Source organism: Parastagonospora nodorum (assembly GCF_000146915.1).
Source record: "Parastagonospora nodorum SN15 chromosome Unknown scaffold_1, whole genome shotgun sequence".
Taxonomy (NCBI): Eukaryota; Fungi; Ascomycota; class Dothideomycetes; order Pleosporales; family Phaeosphaeriaceae; genus Parastagonospora; species Parastagonospora nodorum.
The window spans coordinates 637,202-649,369 of record NW_001884549.1 but is presented as its reverse complement, the minus strand read 5'-3'; the positions used below and the strand labels follow the sequence as shown (position 1 = coordinate 649,369).

General features: G+C 50.9%; 6 protein-coding genes across 6 annotated transcripts; 3 read left to right on the top strand and 3 right to left on the bottom strand.

Moving 5' to 3' along the window:
* Positions 1 to 159: 159 nt before the first annotated feature.
* On the top strand, positions 160 to 1,429 carry SNOG_00270 (hypothetical protein; the record flags this gene model as incomplete). Its single annotated transcript, XM_001790909.1, has 2 exons — positions 160 to 227; positions 253 to 1,429. 2 exons carry the CDS (start codon positions 160 to 162, stop codon positions 1,319 to 1,321), a joined length of 1,137 nt encoding a protein of 378 aa, XP_001790961.1. The 3' UTR covers positions 1,322 to 1,429.
* Positions 1,430 to 1,474: 45 nt separating this feature from the next.
* SNOG_00269 (hypothetical protein) lies at positions 1,475 to 3,034 on the bottom strand (the record flags this gene model as incomplete). Its single annotated transcript, XM_001790908.1, has 4 exons — positions 1,475 to 1,778; positions 1,833 to 2,518; positions 2,569 to 2,893; positions 2,981 to 3,034. 4 exons carry the CDS (start codon positions 3,032 to 3,034, stop codon positions 1,671 to 1,673), a joined length of 1,173 nt encoding a protein of 390 aa, XP_001790960.1. The 3' UTR covers positions 1,475 to 1,670.
* Positions 3,035 to 5,774: 2,740 nt separating this feature from the next.
* Positions 5,775 to 6,184, top strand: SNOG_00268 (hypothetical protein; the record flags this gene model as incomplete). The annotated part of the gene is made up of 2 exons (XM_001790907.1): positions 5,775 to 5,863; positions 6,130 to 6,184. The coding sequence occupies 2 exons, from the start codon at positions 5,775 to 5,777 to the stop codon at positions 6,182 to 6,184; spliced, it is 144 nt and encodes a 47-aa protein (XP_001790959.1).
* Positions 6,185 to 7,533: 1,349 nt separating this feature from the next.
* Positions 7,534 to 9,101, bottom strand: SNOG_00267 (hypothetical protein; the record flags this gene model as incomplete). The annotated part of the gene is made up of 4 exons (XM_001790906.1): positions 7,534 to 7,947; positions 8,084 to 8,666; positions 8,718 to 8,754; positions 8,810 to 9,101. 4 exons carry the CDS (start codon positions 9,099 to 9,101, stop codon positions 7,534 to 7,536), a joined length of 1,326 nt encoding a protein of 441 aa, XP_001790958.1.
* A 615-nt stretch (positions 9,102 to 9,716) lies between these two features.
* Positions 9,717 to 10,357, bottom strand: SNOG_00266 (hypothetical protein; the record flags this gene model as incomplete). Its single annotated transcript, XM_001790905.1, has 4 exons — positions 9,717 to 9,813; positions 9,880 to 10,078; positions 10,129 to 10,239; positions 10,288 to 10,357. 4 exons carry the CDS (start codon positions 10,355 to 10,357, stop codon positions 9,717 to 9,719), a joined length of 477 nt encoding a protein of 158 aa, XP_001790957.1.
* A 973-nt stretch (positions 10,358 to 11,330) lies between these two features.
* On the top strand, positions 11,331 to 12,062 carry SNOG_00265 (hypothetical protein; the record flags this gene model as incomplete). Its single annotated transcript, XM_001790904.1, has 3 exons — positions 11,331 to 11,500; positions 11,551 to 11,662; positions 11,709 to 12,062. The coding sequence occupies 3 exons, from the start codon at positions 11,331 to 11,333 to the stop codon at positions 12,060 to 12,062; spliced, it is 636 nt and encodes a 211-aa protein (XP_001790956.1).
* Positions 12,063 to 12,168: the final 106 nt, after the last annotated feature.

The following is a 12,168-nucleotide window of genomic DNA, read 5'->3' as shown; positions in this document are numbered from 1 at the left end:
AGATGAATAACTTTACCACGCAACCCTCTGCTGCCCGAGCTTTCTTTTCTTCCTTCTTTGCATACACGAGTACGATTCCACAATGGCAGCTTCAATACCACGTTCGCGGTGTCTTCTCTCCACACCGACCCTCCGAACTGTTGCACGATCAAGAACACCATGCTCACGAGCATTCGCCACAACTATCGACTCTCCGCAATCATCACTCCCACAACAGCCGCCCAAGCGTGCGCGACCACAGACGTCGTTTAGCGACACCCTGAATGCCGGTCCCTCATTCGGGGACTTTGTAGCTCCCGATGCGCCCCTCTCCCCCGCCGAGGCTTACGAAATCAAGACTGTGCAAGTAGGACCAGAAGGGCGAAAGAAGACCATTACACGACTGCCGGAATGGCTAAAGACACCAATCCCCTCGAATGCGAACTACAAGAAGATCAAGAAGGATTTGCGCGGTTTGAACCTCCATACCGTATGCGAGGAAGCAAAGTGTCCGAACATTAGCGACTGCTGGGGCGGGAGCGACAAGAGTGCTGCGACTGCCACAATTATGCTTGGGGGCGACACATGCACGCGCGGATGCCGATTCTGCTCTGTCAAGACATCAAAAGCCCCTCCACCACTCGACCCGCACGAGCCAGAGAACACTGCCGAAGCGCTCAGCCGCTGGGGACTCGGATACGTTGTCCTGACTATCGTGGATCGCGATGATCTCGCAGACGGAGGAGCGCGACACGCAATGGAAACAATCATGAAAATCAAGCAAAAAGCGCCGTCGATGCTTGTGGAAGCACTTGTAGGAGACTACGCAGGCGACGCAGAGATGGTCAAATTAGTCGCAAACTCTGGCCTTGACGTCTTTGCACACAACGTCGAAACCACCGAGGCACTTACACCCTACGTCCGCGACCGGCGCGCAAACTTCAAACAGTCACTCAACGTGCTGCGAATCGCAAAGGAAACGAAGCCAGAACTCATCACCAAGACTAGCATCATGCTCGGTCTAGGTGAGACGGAAGACGAACTATGGAAAGCCCTCAAGGATCTGCGAGCCAACGATGTCGACGTAGTCACTTTCGGCCAATACATGCGCCCAACGAAGAAACACATGGCTGTCCACGAATACGTCACGCCCGATGTCTTTGAGATGTGGAGACAGCGTGCGCTGGACATGGGCTTCCTGTACTGCGCGTCTGGACCGCTTGTGAGGTCGAGCTACAAGGCTGGAGAAGCGTTCATTGAGAATGTCATCAAGAAGAGGAGAATGGGACGGGGTGGACAGGTTGGCGGGGCACAGATTGCCGAGATGGAGAAGTCTGCTTAAGCGGATTTTCTACAACATGGTAAGATTGTATATAGTTCATCATGTAGACTTCAGCATTTGGCACGGCGTTTCAACAAGCCGTCATCTTGAATCAATCAATCGTTGATCATGAGCACGAATCATCAAGCCTGAGTCCGAAAGAAACGAGTGAAGTAGTAAATCATGAGTATATTTGAAACCGGTACCTACATCCCCAACCATATATGAAGCGACAGTGACATCTAAAGAAAACTCCTCGTCTTCTGCTCTCCAAAGCGACCGACGATTGACATATGAGACAACTTTCGCACCAAAAGTATGTTCAAGAAAGCGGGCGAAAAAAGGTGCCCAAGACTCTCCCACCTACCCCTCACTCGTTGGGGAATCCCGCCTTCAAGTTATCATACTTGCTCGACGGGAAGCTCAGCAAATTCTGGCTCTGATCCAACGCGCCCGTGCCACCAACAGCATTGACAAACTTAAGTCCAAGTCAGTACGCATCCCAAGACAGCGCAGCAAGAAGAAAACTTACAGTCGAAATCAAACTATCACTCCCCTTCTTATCACTGCTGCTCTCCCACCACATCCCGCCGCCCAGTCCCATGCTCTTCACCAACTCGCTCTTCTTCTGAATCACCTGCGGCGTGTCGTAGCTGATCATCAGCCGCTGGCCCTGGTCGTAGCTCCAGCTGGCCCCGAGGTCCAAATCGTTCGTTACGGAAGCGCCGGCCTGGGGGAGCGTCTTGTAGTCGTACACGCCCGCTTCCCACGTGCCCTGGCCAACACCAGAGAAGGGTTTGCCAGGGCCGTCAGTGTTGGCGAAGGCGCGGCCGTAAAGGGGCATACCGAGGACGATTTTATTGAGCGGGACGCCAGCGGCGGCGTAGTCTTTGAGGGCTTGCTGCGTGTTGAAGGGCGTGGAGATGGCGTTATTGCCAGAGGGGTTGAAGTTGGCTTGATGGCCTGCGTTGGCGTCCCAGGATCCGGCGTAGTCGTAGGCCATGAGGTTCCAGAAATCGAGGTACTTGTCCATGGCGCCGAGCTTCATGATGTTGTAGTTTTTGGCACCGGCGGGGGAGGCGACGGTTAGGAGAAGGTGTTGGTTTGGGGCGTGGGCGGCGGAGTAGGCGTCGAGAGCTTTGCGGGTGGCGGCGAGGAGAGACACCATGTCGTTTGCTTGGGCTTCGTTGGCTGGGTATTCCCAGTCGATGTCAAGGCCTGGGGAAGGTGAGTATACGAAAAGAGACACAATGTAATGCGGGACTTACCATCAAAGCCGAGATCCTGGAGAAGGGCAACGGCACTGCTTGCAAACTTGGCACGGCCTGCTTCTGTCGAAGCTGGTTGCGCAAAGTTGGCCGAGTAAGTCCAGCCTCCAATGGAAAGCAGAACCTTCAACTTGCGGTTCTTCTTCTTCTGGAGAAATAGTTGTTTTGCGCATCCGTAGACGTTGGTGCCAACATCGTTCCAAGAATCGGTCGAGTAGTGCTTGTCAGTGTCCGACCAAGTGTCGGTCAGATAGACCTCACCAGTTTCAGGTCGAACATTGGCAAAGGCATAAAGCACATGAGTAAGCTCCTGGCCTGGAAGATCCTGCGGATTGAAATTGCGACCATAAATAGCCTATCAAGTGTCAGTTTCCAAGCTTGCTTTTTGTGGGGTGGTAGCAAGCGAACATACCCAATTGACAAAGTACGCAACGTTCTTGTAGCCAGAAGCTGCTGCGGAAGTCATGTCGTTTTCTTGAGATACTGGAGCTGCTTGGGAAAGTGTAGAAAGAGAAAGTAAAGATGTTGCTCCAGAGAGCAAGATATTTGTGAATCGCATCCTGATGATGTCGCTAGCGCGGGCTGTGCTGTGCTACGTGGCGAGTGGCTGCGCTAGTGCAGGTACTGATCAAGATCGCCCGGATGAGGCGTTTGTGAAGATGAAGCTTGAGATGATGATGTTGAACAGGAAATGACAAGATATATGTAGTACGACACGGTGAAGCGCGAGGTTACGTGCAGGGACCGTGAAAAGACAAGTAGGCCGAAAGCCACGCGACAAGCTCAGTGTGGAAGGAGTGACTTGGAAATGCAACGACGGCTCACTTGAAAGGAGGGTGACAGTCTGTAGGTTGGGAGAATGCTGCAGGAGATTGGACATCTGCGAGGTCCAAGGGTACATATCCTATCCACGAGACGGCGCAGTGACTACGCTACTGCAAGTGTAAGAAGCGCCATGCTAACAAAAGCCGTCGCGTGCGGCGTCGATGGAGCATCTGGGGGCTTGTGCCCTACGGGCGTGGACTATCGAGGGGCGTGATGTACAGAATCCCGGGGCGGTTGCGATCCAGAGACGGGCGGATAATTGACATCTACCCCAGAAGCGAGCCAGTAGTAGCTAGACCACTATACTGTGTATACTATACGCATACCGGAACACCAAGTGGCCTCTATAAACGCTCGCTACGCACGTGCATCCATATTTGTTCATATGGTGGATTCACTTTCTCCCCATATAGAACGAGGCTGCTCGGAAGGCAGAGGCGTTCGGTCCGGTCCATGTGGCACAGTCAGACATGTAACACACTAACGGGCGGCGAGGTATACATAGACACCAGCTCCAATTTTTTGGGCGTGGACAAACTCGAAAGAGCACCTTAGGCGCCCATGGGGCCAACCGACGTCCCGCAGCCCGTGGGATAATTACCACTGAAGACATATGCGTGCAACATCGGAGTACAACTCGAGAATAAGCGGGAACGGCAGACGGCCTTGATTCCATCTCTGTCGAGGCGGTGGTCGCATCGCATGTGAGCTTCTCGCTGCCGTCGGGAGATTGTGCAAGCGGAGATTAGAGATAGCGAGATAGACGAATGAGTAGAAAGAGCTTGAAGAAGCAGATAAGATAGGAGAGCAGATGCTAGGAAAATACCACCTCAGCCGGCATGTAGTAGAGCGAATGTGCAACAAGGTTCCAGAATGCCGACACTAGTCTAGGCAGTTCTCGACCCCAGTGGTGGTTTGCTACCTGTTGGTAGTCACATGAAGGTGTCCACAAACCGCGTGGTTGTGTCAAGCTGTACGACCATCTGATGGATTCCCGGTCGGCGTGCGAACGCCAAGAACGGGTGTGATCCTCCCGCCGGGTTTCGAGAGGGCAGAGCAACCCAAAGGTATGATTTTGCCTTCTTTGAGTTGATGTGGGAGGGTCTGAGCGATGGGCGGTACGAAGGCGCTGCAAGAACGGCTAACCGTATTTACCCGCTAACTTAGTCAGGGGATGAACGGAACAGCCGACTTAGGAAGGACACCAAGCAAGGCTGTTTTCATTCGCTGTGGTTCGACTGAGGCAGATGAGACAAACTCGGGGCATCGTGGAAAGGTGAAATGAGACAGCCTTGCAGCTTGCATGAGGAAGCGCCTCGTTGCAAGTGCACATCGCCGGCACTCCGCATGGCGCACCCAGCTAGAACCATGTATCGGATTTGGGGCTTACCGTCGCGAAAGAGAAGCTAGAGTGCATGTGGCAGAGTAGGCTTCGTTTGTTATCGCCTACCATAGTTATCTCGAGCTGTAGGCTGAGTCAGAAGAAGCGTTCAGCTCGCAACGATTTCGGTCCTGGCTCTCCGTATAGAGGAAAGCGCCTCACCAATGAGTCTTTGAGAGACATCGATATCAGAATCGTGGTAGTGGTATATATTGAGTGAACAGAAAGACATGTGAGATGTCGTTGAAGGTTCGGAGCACGACAGGAGCAATTCTCAAGACATGGGATGTCCGTGCACAGATGACGCCGCCTGTACCTCCGTCCGGCCTGCCACAGCTCGCTGTCATCACACTTCCAAAAAGCCGAGCAGGCCGCTACACAAGGAAAGCGTGAATTGGTGTAATGAAGACAAGCACATGGTGTCATTGACTGAAAGAACGCCGAGTACCTTCTCTTTACGGGCGAGCAAGAGGCTATGAGGTGTCGCAACTGTGGACTGACACTATAGGCTATTCGGGCGCCCATTCCTTACGAGGATACGACGGAACCCTTCTATTGAACAGGTAGAATCGGATGGCCAGGAAGTATTCAACAAGGGACAAACTGATCACTTTATTGGACCAAGATGAATCAGATATAGTTGGCTATGTACAAGTTGACGACACTGCTTCTGCAAACGGCTCAGAGGAGTGGTATGGAGCAGCCACAGATGTAGAGAACGACAGCCAAGCACGTGCCGTAGATTCCATGGCCGGATTGAAGGCTCTACGCACTCATGTACCGCTTTTCACATCACGTCTTCGTACTTTTCATATTTTATGCCCTTTCACTTACGACATCACTGCGTTAGTCGGGAGGATCCGCCCGCCGTCGCGCAATGTCAACATTTTGAACAGCCTCGCTTTCTCACTCACTGACCGCACTAAACTCGCGCCATCAACTCAGAGTTCGGTGCAGTGCCGTCAGCCAATACAATCACCGCAATCCCTTCGGCTCTGCAATGTCGCTGAGCAAGCTCTCTGCCGAGTTTGATGCTCACGTTTGTCGCTGCTTTGTTGGTGACACATCAGCTTTGAGCGCGTTCTCTAAGTCATCCAGGTATTATCGCTCCGTCGCTGAGCCGTATCTATACCGAGATATCACCCTTTTCAAAAAGGACGAGCACCAAATATGGCGACTGTTCTTCACGCTCCTATCGTGCCAGCCGCTCACCCAGCATATCTTGCGCATCGCAGTCGCGCCATCACCAGATGTCGAACAGATTCAAGAGCAGGACCACAATAACAAGTCTGATTTGTGGACTTGTATGAGTCTCATCAACGAAGTCCTAACGGCAGTCGTAACCGCCACACTAGGCAATTTGACATGCCTCGAAAATCGGCTCCAATGATTTGGGCACATTCTTTCTGAGGAACCTGTATACCAGGGGACGTCTAAATTCCATGTCCTTGCGCTCATCGTCTGCATGGCCAAGAACATTGAACACCTAGACCTATACCAAGGTATACCTTGGTCTCGATGGATTTACGATGAGTCTCTCATGTCAACCATCGTCGACAGGTGCGACGAAGGTGCAGCCCGGATGAAGAAGCTGAAAATCCTGGTTTACCACGGACGTACCCTTGCAGAGAGAAGTATTCTCCTACTGCCTTCAATGGGAAACTTCGAGTTGCGAGAGTACTCTGATCACATTCACGTACCACTCTTTTACGTACCACAACCGATGCCCACACGAATCTTGCTACGACGACTAGTGTTCATGGAGATGGATAACTTCTTTCCAGCATCTATCACAAAAATTGTGCAATCTTTCCTACCTCCAACTTGGACGAACTGATTGTCGACCGTTGCGGTTCTGCGGCGGGACACGCACGGACGGTACAGCAGGATCTGGCCAAATTGGCACAGGAGCGACATACACCACATTTAAAATCCCTATGTTGGACAGATCAAGACCTTGGGTCGTCTCCATGGACTAGCTTCAAGGCCTGAACGAGCTTCGTGAGCTCCATGTTGACATGGCAACGCTGTTTCTAGCAACGACCATGACTTGGAGGCATAGTCTGAAATACGACCCGATTTCCAGGCTAGCTTGCAGGACCTCACCATAGACGAACTCCACAGTGATGAGGTGAAAAGCTTACTTCGCGAGTCTAGCCCGGATATTAACAATGGAAGCCACCTCGACAAAAGCAGTGTCCATGAGTCTGTTATAATTTGCCTCGAAATACCGTTCGTTGAAGCACCTCGTTCTCACTTTATTGATGCACTATTCCGAGTCTAGCTCTGAATTTGGGTATTTGGAGCTAGAGGCAGACGACGTAGTCCTCTTGCGGTACGCGGCGAATACCATGAGTAAAGGCGGACAGCGCCTCGAAATCCATCGTGCGCCGAGAATATTTGAGGAGGCTCCTAGGTTACTGATTATGTCGGGTTGGACTGCGCCACTGCCTCATTCATAGAGTAAGGTATGATTGGGGTCTGTTGGAACTGGCGGAGTGCTGGAGGGTGATGCACATGCTATGGTGCTGGTGTATTGCGGTGCAATATTTGTGCCGCTTCCTGATGTACTTCGGCCATGTTTCAGAGCATGCAAGAATGAGGTGCACATCCAATATAGCAAACACATCGTGAAACGAGTCTGCATTGGGTGGCGAACTTGCATAAAAAATCCATCTAGAAGTGGCGTGAGATGAAAGCATGTCAGTCAACACATCAAAAAATAAAGAATGGAATTGCATTGAACTAAAACAGTGTCATCAGGTATACCAAGTAGGCTCCGGGATCTCATCCAGCAGCTCAAATCTCCCCAATTCTCGGTTCTTGTACGCAACAGGATCGTGCAACGAGTGCGTCCTAATATCTCTCCAGAAACGGTCCAGCCCAACCTTCTGGCTTGTCGCCTTAGCACCCGTGACTTCAAACACTCCCGATGTGACTCGCAGACCGGTGTCTGTCGTAACGACCTTGACGCTTGCGACCCACTCCGCCAGTTCACCTCGCTCGCGCGCCGTCAGCTTGGCGCGGGTATCGAGATCACCTCCATATTTTTGGTAGATGGAGTCAACTTCTTGGCCTGCGCGGTCTGCAAGAGCAGTTGCGGCGCGGAGGTGAGCGTGGAAGTTACCATAGCGTTCGAGAATGTAGAACTCATCTGTTGCCTTCTCTTTGTTCTGTTTGCACGTCAGTAAAAAATTATAATGGCACTCGACCTTGAATCAAACTGCATTTTCGTATGCTAGTTCTCACTCTTCGCAGTATGACAACACTTGCTGTACTCAGTGGGATATGGATGGGTCGTATACTTACATCACCACCAAAAGGCCAAGCTCTTGTACCCTTCACAGTATACTTTGCTGCGTACTGCTGCGCACCGAGAGCGATGCCCAGATAGAAGTTGCTAAAGACAAGCTGGATTGAAGGCAGCAGAAGAGTTGAAAAGGGAGTTTGAAGAGCGCGAGGATCCGGCTCTTTCTTCTCTACATTCCAGCCGAGCGCATCCGTCCATGGAACGCTTACGTCGGAGATCTTGACGCTGCCAGACTCAGTCAGGCGAAGTCCGATATTGTTCCAGTCATGCCCAAATTGGATTCCGGGCTGATCTGTCTTTGCAAAGGCAAAGATATGATTTCCAGTGCCTTCGTAGACACCTTCAAGTACGGTAAGATCGGATATCACACCTCCCGTGTTGAAAAACTTGAAGCCATTGAACACGATCTTGTCGCCGTCGGATTTTATGGCCAGATCGCTGTCTCTAGGATTAACAGCGCCGCCGATGAAGTAGTTGTTCTCAATAATGAGCTTCTGAATGCGATCGGCTTGCTCAGGTAAGCCGACGACATTTGCCGTTGTTGACCATAAGAGGTGATATCCGAGCAGCATTCCTATCGAGCTGGGGCAGTTAGCACGTATAACCGTTCAGATGTAAGAACGAGGATCGTACCCATCGGCCTCTGCTACCTTTCGAATAGCTTTGTAGCCTGAGTTGAGGTCAGTGTACGCGCTGCATATTATCAACACATCAGGAGAGCTCACCAACACTCCAAGGTTGGCCACCACCGCCGTATTTCCTTGGTCCCAAGATTTTGAGCAGCCCAGAATGCTTCAGCAAAGCAACCTCGGCCCGGGGAGATTTGTTCTCCTGGTCACGAAGTACTGCATCGACAGCAAGAATATCTGCAACTTCTTGAGCGCGCTGAGCCCAGCCGGCTTCATCTCCTGGAATCGATGACCAAGTCTTCGCATATTGGTCATAAACGGCAGGATCTCTGAAATCGACGTCCTGCGCGTTTCCGTGATCGCCACTGGAGCCGTTAGTGATAGCCATGGTATGTCTGTAGAAGTCCTTGTGAGTTCTGTACGCAAGGTCACAGGCAATACACGTCAAGGATGTATATCTATATATGCACACAGGTTATGACTGGGTACCTCTACGAATTGCATGATGTCTTATCCTGATTGCGTGCTATTCGTTCATCTTGGAGCATTCTGCGGGGCCGCAATCGACGTGACGAGCAACATGTGGTGGTTACGGTGATGGCAGGAGGCCGACAAGGATGTTCCACCGAAAACTCAACAAACAACCACACATGGAGATACCTCGAACGTCAGGGTATTCGCTGAAAGTTAATTTACCGAGTGACAGAATTAGCGTGGGGTGCAAGAGCTTCCACGGCACTTCAGAGGTTGACTTGCGAGGTCAGTGTACAAGCGATGATCGATGCAGTGATAGACACTAATACGTTCGTTCTAACTCAAAGTGGACTAAAACAACCCCAAGCTCATCACCAGAATGGAGGGCGCATTCGCCATCTAACCCCTCAATGACACCATCTACCATCACAATAACCCCATGCCTCAGTACTGGATTCTGGATCACCGATATGTAGAAGGACCGACATCGCGTGCGAAATCCTTGTACAGCGTCGGCGCTTGCCCTCGCTCATTGCGTCTTTCTCTTAGCAAAGTATCTCGAGGTATCGCCAAGTGGGAGCTCAACAATGGAGTCATTGAGCAACAAGGCGAATGTCAGGTACCACCTATAAAATTGGAGATGCAAGGTCAGTGTATGTGCAGCATGCAGTTTGGAGGGAGATAACACGAACCCCGTCAATCCAGCTAGAAAGCAGAAAGCACCACCGCCCTTCTTCAGATTGACGGAGGCAGCCGGATGACCATCGGCTACGGCAAAGTAAGACGCCGAGATTAGGAGGAACCCCAGCTCGACGAAGAAGAAGATGAGGATGTAGACTAGGTTAGTTGGTAAAGAGGCTACGAGGAAGACCAGTGTGAAAATGGTCCACACTGCATCAAGATCAGCAACACTACCACTATATCTGTACCTGAGCACTGACTGGTCATGAAGAATCCCAGAGCATTATTCAGCTCCTCGACGTTGTCTCCGTATGCTTCAACGACTCCAAAGGCTGGGGTCAGAATCGCACCATAACCAGCGTAGAATAGACCTGTCCAGAGTTAGCATGCAATCTATAGGGCCGAGTGACTTGACTCACCGAAGGCACTAAAGACCACGTAAGCGAAACCGTTGCCAACGGACAACTCCCATTGCGCAGTCACCACCATGCCAACTGCCGCGGCAAAGAAGAAATTGGCCACGAAGACGTTGTTAGTCGTTACTCCTGGAATTCAGGGTTCGAAGTCAGCCCATGCCTCGTGTGCAATCCGCGCATTGGGGTCTGCTCACCACGCCATTCCATGAGACTAAATGACAAGGTAGTCAGAGTAGTAGCAAAGACACCTATTGCGAGCGCTGTCTACAATTCTTAGTACAATGGGCGAAATTCCGACCAGCTTTACTCACTCCAGCACCCAATGTCTTTGGAGCTGCTATTGGTACGCTAGCGATCTCCTGGGTGAGCTGCTTCTCGACATCGGTATGTCCGGTAGCATTCTTGCTGTTCAAATCGGATGTTGATGAAGCAGGCATGATTGCGGTTGTGGATGTGGACACTCACGTAAACCTCTTGTTCTTATCTACAGCTCTATCTAACTTTCACATGGTCTCCTACGTGGTATAGCCATCACGACTATGTGAAAGCACATGACGTGCTCCGGCTCTATTGGCGGCATTTGTTCTCTCAACACCGCAATCGAGCCGAAGATCTCATGCATCTCTTTTGAAGCACGCTAACACCCGCGGTTGTTGTTCTAAGTCATGGCGAGTGAGTTCACGGCAAGTTACGGCAAATCACGTCTTTGTACTTTCTGATTGTCTCATTAACCTGTGTCAGGGTTTCTTCACACGATATATTGAGAAGATTTATTAGAGGACGAAACACAAATTTATACGACTTAGTGCCGAGGATCATTAGCGGTAAGCCGATATGGCTCAGCTCGCAGGGCTCGCCCACGTCATTGTAGAAGTGCCCCATGCGTATTCGGCTTTTCTCACATTGCTCTGGTAGGAAATTTGTGAAGGATGTCCATACATAGTTCACATGTTTTAATCTGCTGAAACATGGGCCATATTCGACGCAACGGAAGGATCTCAAAGTCTGACAAGAGAAGGAAACGGATCTTCGGACAGTTTGAAGTCATGTCTACACAAACCGTGTCTCTACCACAGAGCCAGACGCAATTGCTACTCTATCAAGCACGCCAGCCTTACGAACTCGCGCAATCCAGAAATTTGCCTAGCATATCGTCTGGAGAACTACTCGTACAGGTATTGGCTGTGGGATTGAACCCCATAGATTGGAAATCAGCGTAAGTCTCCAATCTTTCCAAACGATTTTTTATCACTAAACTTTCGACAGTGCATACGGTTTTGCCTTACCTGCGTTTCCTTGCGTCAATGGTCGGGAACTAGTAGGCAAGATTGTTCGTCAGCACTCATCTCAGCCTTCCGACTTCGAAGTGGGAGATGTAGTAGGTACTGGCTTCACGAGTTGCTCCAGAATACTAAAGTTATCAGGTTCTATCCATCGCTACGGACTATCGCGATTTCAGAAAATCTGGATTCCAGGAGTATGCAGTAGTGGATGAGTTCAATGCGGTCAGGTTGCCAAAAAACATATATGCACCGCAAGCAGCTTCGGTTGGTGTAGCCTTTGTTGCTGCGACAATCAGTCTGGGGGTGTGCCTAGGTATGACCATGTCGCATAAAAAGGGCTTACAAATGGATCTCCTGAATCTTGCTCGAGCGCAAGGCCGGGATGATACGCCTGAAGATATTGTGAAAGAGGTGTTCGACGGCATTGAACCTCAAGATCGTCCAGTTGCCGGAGATTGGATACTCATCTACGGAGGTCAGCTTCTTGTGGCGTAGAAGATCCAGAGCTCTAACTAATATCACATCAGCTTCCACCATCACGGGGCAGATAGCTATACAGCTCGCAAAGTGGAGTGGGATGAGGACCGTTGTAATTGCCAAC